This window comes from Lissotriton vulgaris, chromosome 12, assembly GCF_964263255.1.
Source record: "Lissotriton vulgaris chromosome 12, aLisVul1.2, whole genome shotgun sequence".
Classification (NCBI taxonomy): Eukaryota; Metazoa; Chordata; class Amphibia; order Caudata; family Salamandridae; genus Lissotriton; species Lissotriton vulgaris.
Window position 1 is genome coordinate 64,070,656 of NC_141700.1, and position 17,530 is coordinate 64,088,185.

The following is a 17,530-nucleotide window of genomic DNA, read 5'->3' on the forward strand; positions in this document are numbered from 1 at the left end:
TGCGCGTCACATAGTTCAGCTGCACCTGCTCTGTGTGTGAGTGAAGCCTGCGCGTCACATAGATCTGCTGCACCTGCTCTGCGTGAGAGGGAAGCCTGTTCGTCACATAGTTCTGCTGTACCTGCTCTGCGTGAGAGGGAAGCCTACGCGTCACATAGATCGGCTGTACCTGCTCTGCGTGAGAGGGAAGCCTGCGCGTCACATAGTTCTGCTGCACCTGCTCTGTGTGAGAGGGAAGCCTGCGCGTCACATAGTTCTGCTGCACCTGCTCTGTGTGAGAGGGAAGCCTGCGCGTCACATAGATCAGCTGTACCTGCTCTGTGTGAGAGGGAAGCCTGCGCGTCACAGTTCAGCTGTACCTGCTCTGCGTGAGAGGGAAGCCTGCATGTCACATAGATCGGCTGTACCTGCTCTGTGTGAGAGGGAAGCCTGCGCGTCACATAGATCGGCTGTACCTGCTCTGTGTGAGAGGGAAGCCTGCGCGTCACAGTTCAGCTGTACCTGCTCTGCGTGAGAGGGAAGCCTGCGTGTCACAGTTCAGCTGTACCTGCTATGCGTGAGAGGGAAGCCTGCGCGTCACATAGATCGGCTGTACCTGCTCTGCGTGAGAGGGAAGCCTGCGCGTCACATAGTTCTGCTGCACCTGCTCTGTGTGAGAGGGAAGCCTGCGCGTCACATAGATCAGCTGTACCTGCTCTGTGTGAGAGGGAAGCCTGCGCGTCACAGTTCAGCTGTACCTGCTCTGCGTGAGAGGGAAGCCTGCATGTCACATAGATCGGCTGTACCTGCTCTGTGTGAGAGGGAAGCCTGCGCGTCACATAGATCGGCTGTACCTGCTCTGTGTGAGAGGGAAGCCTGCGCGTCACAGTTCAGCTGTACCTGCTCTGCGTGAGAGGGAAGCCTGCGTGTCACAGTTCAGCTGTACCTGCTATGCGTGAGAGGGAAGCCTGCGTGTCACATAGATCGGCTGTACCTGCTCTGTGTGAGAGGGAAGCCTGCGCGTCACATAGTTCTGCTGTACCTGCTCTGCGTGAGAGGGAAGCCTGCATGTCACATAGATCGGCTGTACCTGCTCTGTGTGAGAGGGAAGCCTGCGCGTCACATAGTTCTGCTGTACCTGCTCTGCGTGAGAGGGAAGCCTGCATGTCACATAGTTCTGCTGTACCTGCTCAGCGTGAGAGGGAAGCCTGCGCGTCACATAGTTCTGCTGTACCTGCTCTGTGTGAGAGGGAAGCCTGCGCGTCACATAGTTCTGCTGTACCTGCTCTGCGTGAGAGGGAAGCCTGCGCGTCACATAGATCGGCTGTACCTGCTCTGTGTGAGAGGGAAGCCTGTTCGTCACATAGTTCTGCTGTACCTGCTCTGTGTGAGAGGGAAGCCTGCACGTCACAGTTCGGCTTTACCTGCTCTGTGAGAGAAGCCTGCGCGTCACATAGATCGGCTGCACCTGTTCTGTGTGAGAGAAGCCTGCGCGTCACATAGATCGGCTGTACCTGCTCTGTGTGAGAGGGAAGCCTGCTTGTCACATAGTTCAGCTGCACCTGCTCTGTGTGTGAGTGAAGCCTGCGCGTCACATAGTTCTGCTGTACCTGCTCTGCGTGAGAGGGAAGCCTGCGCGTCACAGTTCAGCTGTACCTGCTCTGTGTGAGAGAAGCCTGCGCGTCACATAGATCGGCTGTACCTGCTCTGTGAGAGAACCCTGCGCTTCACATAGATCGGCTGCACCTGCTTTGTGTGAGAGAAGCCTGCGCGTCACATAGATCGGCTGTACCTGCTCTGCGTGAGAGGGAAGCCTACACGTCACATAGTTCTGCTGTACCTGCTCTGCGTGAGAGGCAAGCCTGCGCGTCACATAGATCAGCTGTACCTGCTCTGCGTGAGAGGGAAGCCTACGCGTCACATAGTTCTGCTGTACCTGCTCTGCGTGAGAGGCAAGCCTGCGCGTCACATAGATCGGCTGTACCTGTTCTGCGTGAGAGGGAAGCCTGCGCGTCACATAGTTCTGCTGCACCTGCTCTGCGCGAGAGGCAAGCCTGCGCGTCACATAGATCGGCTGTACCTGCTCTGCGTGAGAGGGAAGCCTGCGCGTCACATAGTTCTGCTGTACCTGCTCTGCGTGAGAGGCAAGCCTGCGCGTCACATAGATCGGCTGTACCTGCTCTGCGTGAGAGGGAAGCCTGCGCGTCACATAGATCGGCTGTACCTGCTCTGCGTGAGAGGGAAGCCTGCGCGTCACATAGTTCTGCTGTACCTGCTCTGCGTGAGAGGGAAGCCTGCGCATCACGTAGATCGGCTGTACCTGCTCTGCGTGAGAGGCAAGCCAGTGCGTCACATAGATCGGCTGTACCTGCTCTGCGTGAGAGAGAAGCCTGCGCGTCACATAGATCGGCTGTACCTGCTCTGTGTGAGAGGGAAGCCTGCGCGTCACAGTTCAGCTGTACCTGCTCTGCGTGAGAGGGAAGCCTACACGTCACATAGTTCTGCTGCACCTGCTCTGCGTGAGAGGGAAGCCTGCGTGTCACATAGTTCGGCTGTACCTGCTCTGCGTGAGAGGGAAGCCTGCGCGTCACATAGTTCGGCTGTACCTGCTCTGCGTGAGAGGGAAGCCTGCGCGTCACATAGATCGGCTGTACCTGCTCTGCGTGAGAGGGAAGCCTGCGCGTCACATAGATCGGCTGTACCTGTTCTGTGTGAGAGGGAAGCCTGCGCGTCACACAGTTCTGCTCTACCTGCTCTGCGTGAGAGGGAAGCCTGCGCGTCACATAGATCGGCTGTACCTGCTCTGTGTGAGAGGGAAGCCTGCGCGTCACATAGATCGGCTGTACCTGCTCTGTGTGAGAGGGAAGCCTGCGCGTCACATAGATCGGCTGTACCTGCTCTGTGTGAGAGGGAAGCCTGCGCGTCACATAGATCGGCTGTACCTGCTCTGCGTGAGAGGGAAGCCTGCGCGTCACATAGATCGGCTGTACCTGTTCTGTGTCCTACAGAAGCCTATCGATAACTGTTCTCCGTACACATGGCCGCCTCTGCTGATTGATGCTTCTTGATGCCTCCCCTTCTGAAGGGGCTGATGAGGCGCAGACATCTCGCTGAAGCAGGCCTGCCGAGGATGCTTAAACCGGGGAGACGCGGACACCGCCTTCCTCCCTCACCAGTCTGCTGAGGTTGGGATGCTAACAAGGAGCAGGTGGCAGCTGTGCTCAGGCAGATGTGTGGCGAGGGGCACAATATGCGAAGCAGATGTTGGGTGTCTGCTCTGCGCTGCGTGCCAGCCCGCGCGCTCAATCTGCGGCTGCAGATTTCAATATTTACTCTGTCTTTGCATGTGTTTCTGCGCCAGCGGCAGCAGCTCGTCCTCTGCGTCCCCTGTTGTCCTCCTGCTGTGCAGGCGCAACCCAGCCTCATCCTTTGGAGAGGGGGTGGCGGTTTCTGGACCACCAGGGACCTTGTAGCCTGGACCACTAATTGCTCTTTGCTTGACCCACTCAGGCTGTGGTAAGGGGAAATAACCATTACAACGCAGTCATTACAACACACTACCTTTACAACGCAGCTGTTACAACGTGACTACCTTTACATCGCATGCCACTACAATGCATGTCATTACAACGCATACCAATACAACGCATACCAATACAAAGCATTATAACGTAAGCAATGGAGACTTGTTAATTTTAGGGTGGGTATGGGTTTTGGGGGTACATGGGAATAGTAATTTTAACTCCTACACTATCCAACACTTTCCCTACTGTTGCACTCACTGGAGTAGGAATAGTAATTTTAACCCCTACACTATCCAACACTTTCCCTACTGTTGCACTCACTGGAGTAGGAATAGTAATTTTAACCCCTACACTATCCAACACTTACCCTACTGTTGCCCTAAAAGTATTATGCGTTGTAATGGTATGCGTTGTAAAATGATGCAATGTAATGGTAGTTGCGATGTAAAAACCGCGTTGTAAAGGCATGCGTTGTATATGTTTGTGTTGTAACATCATATATTCTGTGGTAAGGGCATCTCTTGCGCGAGAATCTGACACAAGAACCATCTGCGATCCAGTAAGAAGGCTTCTCGTTGGCTATCAAGGTCTACGCCATAAGGGGGCGGTATAGTACGAAGACCCCTATGTACAGCTGAAGGGTCTTTCTGCAGCCGTAACAATAATGCACAAGGGGCCCTTAGTTTTTCTTCAGAGTTTGCCACCAGCGCGGCTGAGTGCAATGGTTGCTGAACACTTAGGGAGGCTACCTCACCTTGGTTCCACCCCGGGCCTCTTTTTCCTCGCTGTCTCTTTATCTCATGAAAACCAAGGATTCCTAATCTTGATTCCACCCCATACCTCTTTCTACCACCATCCTACACTTCCTGTGTCTTTATCCCATTAATACCGAGGCTGCCTGGTCTTGATTCCACCTCACGTCTCTTTCTTCCACCCCTACACTTACTGTCTCTTTATCTCATGAATACTGAGGCTGCCTGGTCTTGATTCCACCTTGTGCCTCTTTCTTCCACCCCCTACACTTACTGTCTCTTTATCTCATGAATACCGAGGCTGCCCGGTCTAGATTCCACCTCATGCCTCTTTCTTCCACCCCTACACTTCCTGTCTCTTTATCTCATGAAAACCGAGGCTGCCTGGTCTTGATTCCACCTCATGCCTCTTCTTCCACCCCCTACACTTCCTGTCTCTTTATCTCATGAATACCGAGGCTGCCTGGTCTTGATGCCCCCTCACGCCTCTTTCTTCCACCCCCTACACTTCCTGTCTCTTTATCTCATGAATACTGAGGCTGCCAGGTCTTGATTCCACCTCATGTCTTTCTTCCATCACCCTACACTTCCTGTCTCTTTATCTCATGAAAACCGAGGCTGCCTGGTCTTGATTCCACCTCATGCCTCTTTCTTCCACAGCCCTTCACTGCCTGTCTCTTTATCACACACTTGCAGGCTCTTTCTTTCTAAGTCCTTCTTTCTCCCTTTGGCTCTATTTTCTTATATTTCTGTTCCTGCTCTTTCTTCTCTCTTCCTCTAAGTTCAAGTCTGATGATGAAAAATAAGACACGCCCCCCACCTATAAGTGCTGGTGCCTGCCACCTCAAACCACCAGCTCAAATTAAGCACTGCCCCCTACTTCAGAGAGAGAAGCTTGCAAGTTATTTCGATGATTCCAAAGAGGTGTTCATAACTTTGGATCAGAATGTGTAAAGTAGTTTTTTTCTTTTTGTTTACAACATTTTCAAACTTTGATTTTTGTGCTATGTAAAGGTTGTGGAGTTTTTCTGTCTCACTTTGCCTGCAAATTGTTTTCCACGTTGCAATATATTCTTTCAGCTTATGGACAGATTACTCCCTCTAATCGACCCCACCCAAACTGGGAATGGATAAATGATGCAAGCCCTCCAGATTTTCACAAGCAAGCACCAAAGCAGAAAACTTTGCAACCTTAACATCGTTTTCCATGACTTTAGTAAAAGTTGCTAAAAAACGGAACCAGTATTTTCTAGCAGTTTATGGTGCGACAAGTATGTGCATCTTCCGTGTGGTCATCGCCGAATGGTTATCCTTGTTTTTATTTAATATTTTGAATTTTTTGTTGTTGTTGCAGTTTTATAGAGCGTGAACTCGACCCAAAGGTATAGAGGCACGTTACATGAGCACCAGTTACATTACACAAGGACATATTCTTTTTTGGTAGGCACTTGGAGATTAAGTTATTTGACCAGAATCACAGGACGTTGAGCCGACGCCGAGACTCGAACCTGGTTCCCCAGTTTCAAAGTCGGCATCTCTGGACGTTATGCCACATCCTCTCCCTTACAGATTACTTAATGGTTTTATACACTCCGACGTGAATAGTTGTGTTTGGCATGCTCATAGAGCCATTGCAGTGTCTAGAGTAAGACAGGCCTACTCAAAAGTCTGGAGACTCCCCCCACAGTTTAATGCCTCTGAAAGACACACTCACCCAGCGTGATGGGCTTCGTATCCTCCTGCTCTGAGCCGATCCCCGTCCGCGGACTGCTGTCCTGTTCGGAATCTGAAAGAGAAGAGAGACTGAGGGTTAGACACAGCGTGCCAGGGCGCGCACTCGCAGCAATCACGTGATGTCCCTACGTGGACCCAGGCCCACTAGCCCACAACCCTAGGACCCATCACTGCATGCAAACGACAATTTATTTATTTATGCATTTTTTATACAGCAGAAAACGTTGCCCAGAGGTGTCAGAGTGCTTTACAATAGAACAAATTAATTTACATAAGGAACGAGAGTAGCATAGAAGTAGGTAAAACTACTTATAGGTACTCGTGGTGAAAGTTACAGGTTAATAAGGTACAGATACATTCAAGATTACATAATAGGAAAAGGCGGCGCAATTAGGATTATACAAGTACAGAATACATATTTACAAAATTGAGCTCTCGTGAGTGTCATGTGGCAATCAGGGTCATGACTTGGGTTGAGGCGAATTATTCATAAAAGTGTCTTTGGAAGAGAAGAGTTTTAAGATCTGATTTGAAAATCTGGAAAGAGGAGGCGATGCAAAGATTTGGAGGTTGCGAGTTCCAAATTCTAGTCGCATTACCTGAGAAGGATTGCGCCATAAGTCTTTCCCTTTTGAAAGTTGGTGGTTCGAGAAATACATTTTTATCATTGTGTGAAGGTCTGTAGCCGCTTGATTTTTGAGTTTGTTGGCCACGTAGCGAGGGGCGGAAGTGTGTACGGCTTTATGGGTGATGCAGGCAGTCTTGCAAATCGACCTAGCTTCAATGGGAAGCCAGCGAAGAGAAATCAATATGGGTGTATTATGGTCATTTCTTTTGGCTCCATAGATTAAAAGAGCCGCAGAATGGAGGATGGATTTTAGAGGGGGAGTGAATGTAAATTGAGTGTTTTGTCCAGGATGACGCCGAGGGATTTGGCACCGTCATCATCTGTAGATTTGTTGTTAAGAATGTTCATAATATCCATACATGATTGAACAGGAGGGGGGACATTTGAGGTTGAGAGAAGAAGAAAGTCAATTTTAGAGGGATTCAGAATTAGATGATGAGATGTCATCCAATATTGGACGAAGTTGAGGGTGGTGTCGAGGATTGAAAAGTTGTATGCGGGGGACGCCTTGAGGTAGAGTTGGGTGTCGTCCGCATAGAGGTGATAATGGATCCCAGACTTTTTTAGAAGGTTTCTCAGCGGTTCCATGTAAAGATTGAAAAGGGTAACCATCCCTGCATAGTAGCAAGTCCCCTACTCCACTATAAGCTTCATGCAGCACACATCCCAGCTCCTGGTCACTAATCCCCACTTTGTACGCCAACCTCCGACCCATAACATAATCTATATAATAGAGTTTGTGCCCCCCTCTGTGCAGCCAGTCACTGTAATGTCAGCTGCACAATCCTCAGAGGAGTCACTCACTCTATCACCTCTGTGCAGCCAGTCACTCTACTGTCAGCTGCACAATCCTCAGATGAGTCACTCACTCTATCACCTCTGAGCAGCCAGTAACTCTAATGGCAGCTGCACAATCCTCAGAGGAGTCACTCACTAAATAACAGAAGCTGATGTAACAATCTCAGTGCAGTCAGTCACTCTAATGTCGTCTGGTGTATTAACGTCAAATAAGGCACTCACTATTATAGTAGCAGCACGGACCTCTGTGCAGCCAGTCACTCTAATATCAGCTACACAATCCTAAGAGGAGTCACTAATTCTATCCCCTCTGAGCAGCCAGTCACTCTAATACAAACTGTGCTAACCTCAAAAGAGTCACTCACTCGATCACCTTTGTGTATACAATCAATCTAATGCCAGCTGCACTAACCTCAGAGGAGTCTCTCACTCATCACCTCTGTGCAGCCAGTCTCTCTAATGTCAGCTGCACAATCCTCAGAGGAGCCACTCGCTCTATCACCTCTGTGCAGCCAGTCACTCTGTCAGCTGCACAATCCTTAGAGGAGACACTCACTCTATCACCTCTGTGCAGCCAGTCACTCTGTCAGCAGCACAATCCTCAGAGGAGACACTCACCCTATCACCTCTGTGCAGCCAGTCACTCTGTCAGCTGCACAATCCTTAGAGGAGACACTCACTCTATCACCTCTGTGCAGCCAGTCACTCTGTCAGCAGCACAATCCTCAGAGGAGACACTCACTCTATCACCTCTGTGCAGCCAGTCACTCTGTCAGCTGCACAATCCTCAGAGGAGCCAATGGCTCTATCACCTCTGTGCAGCCAGTCACTCTGTCAGCTGCACAATCCTTAGAGGAGACACTCACTCTATCACCTCTGTGCAGCTAGTCCCTCTAATACAAGCTGCGCTAACTTCAGAGGACCCACTCACTCCCATCTCTAATATAAGCTGCACAATCCCCAGAGGAGTCACCCACTCCTCTGCACAGAGGTGATAGAGTGAGTGGCTCCTCTGAGGATTGTTTAGCTGCGCTAACCTCAGAGGACCCATTCACTCCCATCACATCTGTGCAGCCAATCACTTTAATGTCAGCTGCACAATCCTCAGAGGAGCCACTCACTCTATCACCTCTGTGCAGCCAGTCACTTTAATGTCAGCTGCACAATCCTTAGAGGAGACACTCACTCAATCACCTCTGTGCAGCCAGTCACTCTAATATAAGCTGCACTAACCTCAGAGGAGTCACTCACTCTATCACCTCTGTGCAGCCAGTCACTTTAATGTCAGCTGCACAATCCTTAGAGGAGACACTCACTCTATCACCTCTATGCAGCCAGTCCCTCTAATATAAGCTGCACTAACCTCAGAGGAGTCACTCACTCCATCACCCCTGTGCACCCAGTCACTGTAATGTCAGCTGCACAATCCTTGGAGGAGACACTCACTTTATCACCTTTGTGCAGCCAGTCACTCTGTCAGCTGCACAATCCTTAGAGGAGACACTCACTCAATCATCTCTGTGCAGCCAGTCACTCTAATATAAGCTGCACAATCCCCAGAGGAGTCACTCACTCTGTCACCTCTGTGCAGCCAGTCACTTTAATGTCAGCTGCACAATCCTTAGAGGAGACACTCACTCTATCACCTCTATGCAGCCAGTCCCTCTAATATAAGCTGCACTAACCTCAGAGGAGTCACTCACTCTATCACCTCTGTGCATCCAGTCACTCTGTCAGCTGCACACTCCTTAGAGGAGACACTCCCTCTATCGCCTCTGTGCAGCCAGTCACTCTAATACCAGTTGCGCTAATCTCAGAGGAGCTACTCACTCCATCACCCCTGAGCAGCCAATCACTTTAATGTCAGCTGCACAATCCTTAGAAGAGACACTCACTCTATCACCTCTATGCAACCAGTCACTCTAATATAAGCTGCACTAACCTCAGAGGAGTCACTCACTCCATCACCCCTGTGCAGCCAGTCACTGTAATGTCAGCTGCACAATCCTTGGAGGAGACACTCACTTTATCACCTTTGTGCAGCCAGTCACTCTGTCAGCTGCACAATCCTTAGAGGAGACACTCACTCAATCACCTCTGTGCAGCCAGTCACTCTAATATAAGCTGCACAATCCCCAGAGGAGTCACTCACTCTATCACCTCTGTGCAGCCAGTCACTTTAATGTTAGCTGCACAATCCTTAGAGGAGACACTCACTTCATCACCTTTGTGCAGCCAGTCACTCTGTCAGCTGCACAATCCTTAGAGGAGACACTCACTCTTTCACCCCTGTGCAGCCAGTCACTCTAATACCAGTTGCGCTAACCTCAGAGGAGCTACTCACTCCATCACCCCTGTGCAGCCAGTCACTGTAATGTCAGCTGCACAATCCTTAGAGGAGACACTCCCTCTATCACCTCTGTGCAGCCAGTCACTCTAATACCAGTTGCGCTAATCTCAGAGGAGCTACTCACTCCATCACCCCTGTGCAGCCAGTCACTCTGTCAGCTGCACAATCCCCAGAGGAGTCACCCACTCTATCACCTTTGTGCAGCCAGTTACTCTGTTAGCTGCACAATCCTTGGAGGAGACACTCACTTTATCACCTTTGTGCAGCCAGTCACTCTGTCAGATGCACAATCCTTAGAGGAGACACTCCCTCTATCACCTCTGTGCAGCCAGTCACTCTGTCAGCTGCACAATCCTTAGAGGAGACACTCCCTCTATCACCTCTGTGCAGCCAGTCACTCTAATACCAGTTGCGCTAATCTCAGAGGAGCTACTCACTCCATCACCCCTGTGCAGCCAGTCACTCTGTCAGCTGCACAATCCTTAGAGGAGACACTCACTCTATCACCTCTGTGCAGCCAGTCACTCTAATACCAGTTGCGCTAATCTCAGAGGAGCTACTCACTCCATCACCCCTGAGCAGCCAGTCACTCTGTCAGCTGCAAAATCCTTAGAGGAGACACTCACTCTATCACCTCTGTGCAGCCAGTCACTCTGTCAGCTGCACAATCCTTAGAGGAGACACTCACTTTATCACCTTTGTGCAGCCAGTCACTCGGTCAGCTGCACAATCCTTAGAGGAGACACTCACTCTATCACCTCTGTGCAGCCAGTCACTCTAATACCAGCTGCTTTATCATCAGGGGAGCTACTTGCTCCATATTAGTGCCTACACTGGACCTCTGGGCCGCCAGTCACTCTCATCTCAGCCGCACTTACCTGAAATAAAAAGTCATGGTGCACTAACCTGATAGACGCCCTGTCAAGCTTTAAAAGAGCTGCTCTAAACCCAGGGCAGCCACTCTCTCTCCCAATCACACAGGATGTACCAAACTCAGGGCCGTCAGTCACCTTATATTACCAGCAACAGTACCCTCAGAGTAGCCACTCACTCGGTAATCTATTTTAAATTTTCCTCGGTGCAGAAGGTCACCTATAAGTAGCCAGACCCACGCCCCACCCAAGAATAGCCACTCACTGGATAAAGCAAGCTGCGGCGGCCTATATCTGGCTAAACATCGAGATAACCCGAGGACAGTGGAATTATGCGGCAATTCAGACGCAGGGAGCAAAAGCAAATTACTATGCAATCAGTAAGAAAACCACATATAGTCTACATACACTATTCAATGTTCAGCACCTGCAATGAAGTAATGAGGTCCACATGGGACAGGCACATATTTACTATATGTATTTACTTTTTTTGCACAGCGCATTCTAGAGCCCATCAAGGTGGATAGAATAAGAAAGTAAAGAAATACATCATTAAACCTAATGACAATAATGTTGCACTCAACAGATCACAGGCCTATATGTTCACACTGCTTGTAATAAAAGTGCTGCCTCCTTTATTCTGGCCATCCCAGTTATGTTTAAAAACCTTTCTTTTTTAACTCTGTGTTTGTTTATTACATCTGCCTCCAGGAGCACCTCTTTCCCTGCAAAAGACAGTCCTGCAGAATGTACTGGTACGCACTTTGATGTTTTAGACACAAGACCTTAATTAAGAGAATGTCAAGATATAAGGCTTTCAGACGCACTCCGAGTGCCGCTTGAAATAATTCATGCTTTGAGAAAAAAATGCAAAAGAAAAAACTTTCACAACAAAGGATGTCTTGTGCTTTCCAACCTGTTTGAAATATATATTCAAATCAGTGCTTAATATGTAATTTGTATGGCTGGTGAGATTGAAAATTGGAGTGACGAACACCAAGGCTGCATAGTAGTGATTCCTCCTCACGCCTCTTTCTTCCACCCCCCTTACACTTCCTGTCTCTTCAGCTCATGAATACCGAGGCTGCCCGGTCTTGGTTCCGCCTCGTGCCTCTTTCTTCCACCCCCTACACTTCCTGTCTCTTTATCTCATGAATACCGAGGCTGCCTGGTCTTGATACCACCTCATGGCTCTTTCTTCCACCCCCTAAACTTCCTGTCTCTTTATCTCATGAATACCGATGCTGCCCGGTCTTGGTTCCACCTCATGCCTCTTTCTTCCACCCCCTACACTTCCTGTCTCTTTATCTCATGAATACCGAGGCTGCCTGGTCTTGATTCCACCTCACGCCTCTTTCTTCCACCCCCTACACTTCCTGTCTCTTTATCTCATGAATACCGAGGCTGCCTGGTCTTGATTCCACCTCATGCCTCTTTCTTCCACCCCTACACTTCCTGTCTCTTCAGCTCATGAATACCGAGGCTGCATGGTATTGATACCACCTCATGGCTCTTTCTTCCACCCCCTAAACTTCCTGTCTCTTTATCTCATGAATACCGATGCTGCCCGGTCTTGGTTCCACCTCGTGCCTCTTTCTTCCACCCCCTACACTTCCTGTCTCTTTATCTCATGAATACCGAGGCTGCCTGGTCTTGATTCCACCCCATGCCTCTTTCTTCCACCCCCTACACTTCCTGTCTCTTTATCTCATGAATACTAAGGCTGCCTGGTCTTGATTCCGCCTCATGGCTCTTTCTTCCACCCCCTAAACTTCCTGTCTCTTTATCTCATGAATACCGATGCAGCCCGGTCTTTGTTCCACCTCGTGCCTCTTTCTTCCACCCCCTACACTTCCTGTCTCTTTATCTCATGAATACCGAGGCTGCCTGGTCTTGATTCCGCCTCATGGCTCTTTCTTCCACCCCCTAAACTTCCTGCCTCTTTATCTCATGAATACCGATGCTGCCCGGTCTTGGTTCCACCTCGTGCCTCTTTCTTCCACCCCCTACACTTCCTGTCTCTTTATCTCATGAATACCGAGGCTGCCTGGTCTTGATTCCACCTCATGCCTCTTTCTTCCACCACCCTACACTTCTTGTCTCTTTATCTCATGAATACCGTTGCTGATCGGTCTTGGTTCCACCTCATGCTTCTTTCTTCCACCCTACACTTCCTGTCTCTTCATCTCATGAATACCGAGGCTGTCTTGTCTTGATTCCACCTCGTGCTTCTTTCTTCCACCCCCTACACTTCCTGTCTCTTTATCTCATGAATACCGAGGCTGCCTGGTCTTGATTCCACCTCGTGCCTCTTTCTTCCACCCCCTACACTTCCTGTCTCTTTATCACATGAATACCAAGACTGTCTAGTCTTGATTCCACCTAATGCCTCTTTCCTTCACCATCAGACCCTCCCTGCCCCTTTATCTGACTCTAGTAGGTTCTTTTTCATCACTGCTTTCTCCCTTGTAACTCTTTTTCCGTGTTTCTCGACTTCCTTCTTTCCCCATTTCCTGTTCTTGTCTCTGTTGAGTTGGATCAAAGTCTGTTGAGGAAAAATACGTTCTGGTCCCAAAAAATGTGTGTCGGTGGGCCCCACCTGCATTATTATAAAGCGATGCGCCCTTTATTTGCTTCATCCGGGAACACTCTGAAATCTATGAGAAAAGAAGGGAGTGAAGCAAAGCAGGGATAGAGGGAGTAAGAGGAGTAAAGGAAGGACTAGAGAGAACAGGAAATGAATACAGGAGGGAGAAGGTTAGCAAAGGGGAGTGGATAATGGAAGAGCGAGGGAAGTGAAAGAGAGAACATGTAATTAAAATAAGAACAGAGAGATAGAAAAGAAAGCATATAGGAAGAAAGGGAGCAATGAAATACGCAAGGATGAAGGGAAGAAGAAAGAGTGGAATAAAGAGAAAGAGAAAGGAATACAGGAAGAAAAGAACAGAGAAAGTGAACAAGTGGGGGGAATATAGAGCTTGAGGGAGGGAGGACAGAAGGAAGGGATTTAGAAGGGTGGGTCGAAATAGAAAGAAATAAAGGGAGATGATTTAAGGAGGGACTTCCTGGCTAAGTAAGAGAGGAGTAGAGGTAGAGAGGCGATTTAGAAACAGGAGCAGGGGTCTGAGGGAGAAAGGAACGAAACAAAGGCAGGCAGAGGAGAGGCAGTGAACAGACGCAGGAAGCGAGCCCTGTGTGGAGGGGAAAGGAATAGAGAGGGGTGTAAAAAAAGAGAACACGCGCGTCAGCGAAGGCGGTGTGTCATGGGCCCCTGTGCAAGGAAGAAAGTAGGCCCTCTGGATGCTGCCTGAGTTATAAAATACACCAATAATCATGATTCGGCGGCCCTGGTGCCACTGAACTTGCTGCACCAATGAAAACTTGTAGCCGAACCCGCGGTGAAGGGTGAAAGGGCCACGTGAGGCTCCTCCCCTCACGCCCCTCCCTCCTACAGCCCTATCGCCGGCCCCCTTCCTTCTTCCCCCCTCCCTCTCCCCCGGGGCAGGCCGGCCTAATGCGCATTAGCGGCGGTTCTACCCTCGATGTTACTGCCCTGGGGTGAGCGATGGGTCCCTGGGCCCCCCAGGCACTCTAAGCTCGCGGACCGCCCCCGCTAATGGATCCCGGGGTAACCCCGCAACAGGCCGTATGGATAGGGGGTGCAGCAGGCACGGAGGCCACCACAGACACTCCCCCCCAGTGCCCACACCACTCAAATGCCCATGCCACCTCATAGACGAGCACCTGATGCGAGGAGGTGAGATATCTCAGTGAGTTGAAGCACCTCTTGCACATATATGTGGGTGCCTGCTGTGCTGGCTCGACCGGATGCATTCCTAGCTGTAATAACATTCGAGGTGTTTCAAGTCCAGAGTCACTGGTATGATCATATATAGAAATATGAGCCAGCCGTACTGTAAAGTGAAAAGTGGGTGGTTTCAGTTTGGAGGGCGCTGGAAACGGTCCCTGCAGCACCACTGCCAAACCGTGTGATCTGCTGTAAGCGGGAAGTCCCCGTGCACCTCACGTCATTGTTTTACAGCTCTGGAGTGACGCGCCACGCACACAAAGCATCCTATTGTCTTGGCTGCTTCGCCGCAACCTGTTGCAATCTCAGAAGTGAACACTAGGTGGAACCCGCCCACCTGCAGAGAGACAGAACTGACTGCAGCCTTTGGGACCGAGAGCTGCACCTGATTCAAGAGGCGCTCACTGCCTCCAGCTCTGCTGCAGCGCATGGGAACATCCCCCTCCGCGCCCACAATCCCTTGCGCCGGAAATGGCCGTCTCATGATACAGTCATGCAGAACTGCCAGTTGCCAACAGAGGCGAAAGTTGTGAGTGGCAGGCAAGGAGAGTCATTTGCTTGGCAGGCAGCTTTGTGGTCACAGTTACAGACCACTGGGGCACGTGCCACGTGGGTGTACTTTCGGCCAGTCCAGGCCTTTCAATTTTTTTCTTTTTTTGGATTTTTATAAAGCGCAAACTCGGCCGGAGGGTATCAGAGCGCTTCACGTGAGCACCAGTTAATTTATATTTACTTTTTATACTGTATTAGCTTAAAAAAAGAATTCAGGGTGCAAATGGCTCAAGAGGCCGCCCCCGACCGTACTGAATGTGAGTCACATACATAGGTTTGCCACCCCAGGCAGGCACTGCCAGTTTTTTTGTGTTAGTATGTTAAGGCTGGTTAAAAAAAAGAGACAAATCAGCCTATACCCAATTTAAATGTAAACCTAAAACAGCAACTACAAGAATTAATGACTTCAAAAGTATTTGAGAACTGTTTAAACTATTCCCAAATGAACAATAAACAAACAGGAGTAGAACTGGCATGTTAAAAAAATAATATAGAGAAACTTATCAAAATTCTCATTCAAATACTGCGCAGACCCTTCCAAATGTAAACAAACGGTTGGTATTTTTCTTTAAGAAAGGTGTCAATCGCAGGTATGCAGGACCTTTTACGGCAGACCACAAGGACTACTCATCGGTACAGATCTTCTAACAGACCCCCATGAGACTCCTGACCTGCACACTTTGATTTCTTCCTTTCTAGATGGTCACCCGCCCCATGCCATAGGCCATCCTTCGACCAGTCCCTTAATTTTCATTCAATAACAGTAAACACACAGACGCTTCCCTTTATGATTATATGCCTACAAGTCCCAGCATGCTTAGTTCTGTTGGGACTTGTAGTTTTACTTTTTCCATTACACTCACGGGCCTACAGGTCCCAGCATGCAGAGTGCCATAGACTAAAATCAAAGCACTGCCTTCAAATAAACACCACTAATGGGACTTTTCGACCACTTTACTCTATCCTCATAAAACATCAAAACTCCCTATGCAAAGGGTGTCAAAATTAGGTCTAAAGGGCATAGATTTTTGCCACATTTTCAGGACAAGTACTGACTACGCAAAGTGGTTCAAAATTAGCCTTGTTGTGTGTAAATGTGTCTTATTGATCACCTGAAAATCTTGTCTTCATCCAGCCCTTCTGAACCTACTCTGCCCAAGATCAACCGTTCACACTCGTGCACCCTCCCTGCCAGAAAGGTTTCGACATAAACTCAATCCTGTATTCAAGTCACTGTTCACGCAGAACACTGAAGCTATGTTCTTCCATCCCCCCGCAGTGCTTAAATCATGCGCTGTCGAACTCTAGTGGCGCACTAATAACCTGATGAATTGATTCATCGATTGGCTAATGCAGGTGTCTGCAGGTTCATGAATATTAATGAGCTGCCTTCTTCCATTACAGGCATAGAGACCAAGGCCGGTCATGCTTTTTTTTTCCTGCTTCGAGTCCGCTGCCCCAGCTAGGGCCTAATTTACGAAAAAATCTCAGTGCGCAACGTCAGGTCGAACACTTCTCTCCAAGTCATCATAACCAATTTTCAGCAGTTCAGTCAAACATTGTGGCTCTGCTGGGCCTCAGACTAAATGGAACAAACCAAGAAATTATTGGGTGATGAAAGGAAAACCATGAATTGGAAACACTCTGTACTGACATAGAGAGACATGGCCACTCTAAAGCAAGTTGGTGCCACAAAGATTGCAGCCGTTCTATGGACGAATATTTTTAGGTTGTATGTGAGAATATTGTCGGTATAAATATTGTGCTATAAAAATATCGCAGGCAAGATATCGACTGCCTAAACGTCGTCGAAGGAGGTATATGCCAGTAGGTAAACATTTCCTATAATTAATTTCACATCGCCCTATCTTGAAGATATATATCATCAAGGTACATATACGCCGAGTTATGTATAGTAAACCTATATTTTCCTATACATTCTAATCTTCACAATATTTTGTAGTTGACATTTTTGCAGCACAATATTCTTACTGGACCCACGCCCAAATATTACTGTAGTACGGTTTGTATTTATTTTCGAGAACTAACACACTAGTTAGACAGGTTTTTCATTGGACTAATAAACACTAGAACACAGAGTTCTGCTCACACAGAGTGAGGTAAAAAACATGGAGGCGGGTGGGGACGTTTTATTGTCACAATCTTTTGTGTTAAGAGCTTTCACAGGCTTCACCAACCAAGATTCCTTCACTGCAATGTTATCAAATCTCAGAACATTGCATCATATATACATTTTATATCTATGTGTATTTATAAACGGAGAGGTGTGGCGCAGCAGCTAGAGCTGTTGACTCCGGAGCGCGGGGCTCACGGTTCAATCGTCGGCAGTAGCTCAGTACAACATCATGTGACTCTGGGCAATAGCTCTCTTAATCTCCCCCAAGGCCCCCAGTGCCTGGATACCCTTAGGGGTGATAAGTTTGCGCTTTACAAATATGGAATTATGAATTATTATGAATAAACCAAGATTTACTATTCTCAGAATTGAAGGCCTGTATTTATAGTGGAAAGG

General features: G+C 48.8%; 1 protein-coding gene across 6 annotated transcripts in view; it reads right to left on the reverse strand.

Annotated features, from left to right (window-relative positions):
* NFIC (nuclear factor I C) overlaps window positions 1-17,530 on the reverse strand; it is a 407,618-nt gene that overhangs the window by 88,063 nt on the left and 302,025 nt on the right. For all 6 annotated transcript variants that reach the window (XM_086947141.1, XM_086947137.1, XM_086947138.1 and 3 more), the window contains exon 3: window positions 5,970-6,041. In XM_086947141.1, coding sequence (XP_086803267.1) covers window positions 5,970-6,041 — 72 coding nt within the window. The remainder of the gene's footprint in view (window positions 1-5,969; window positions 6,042-17,530) is intronic.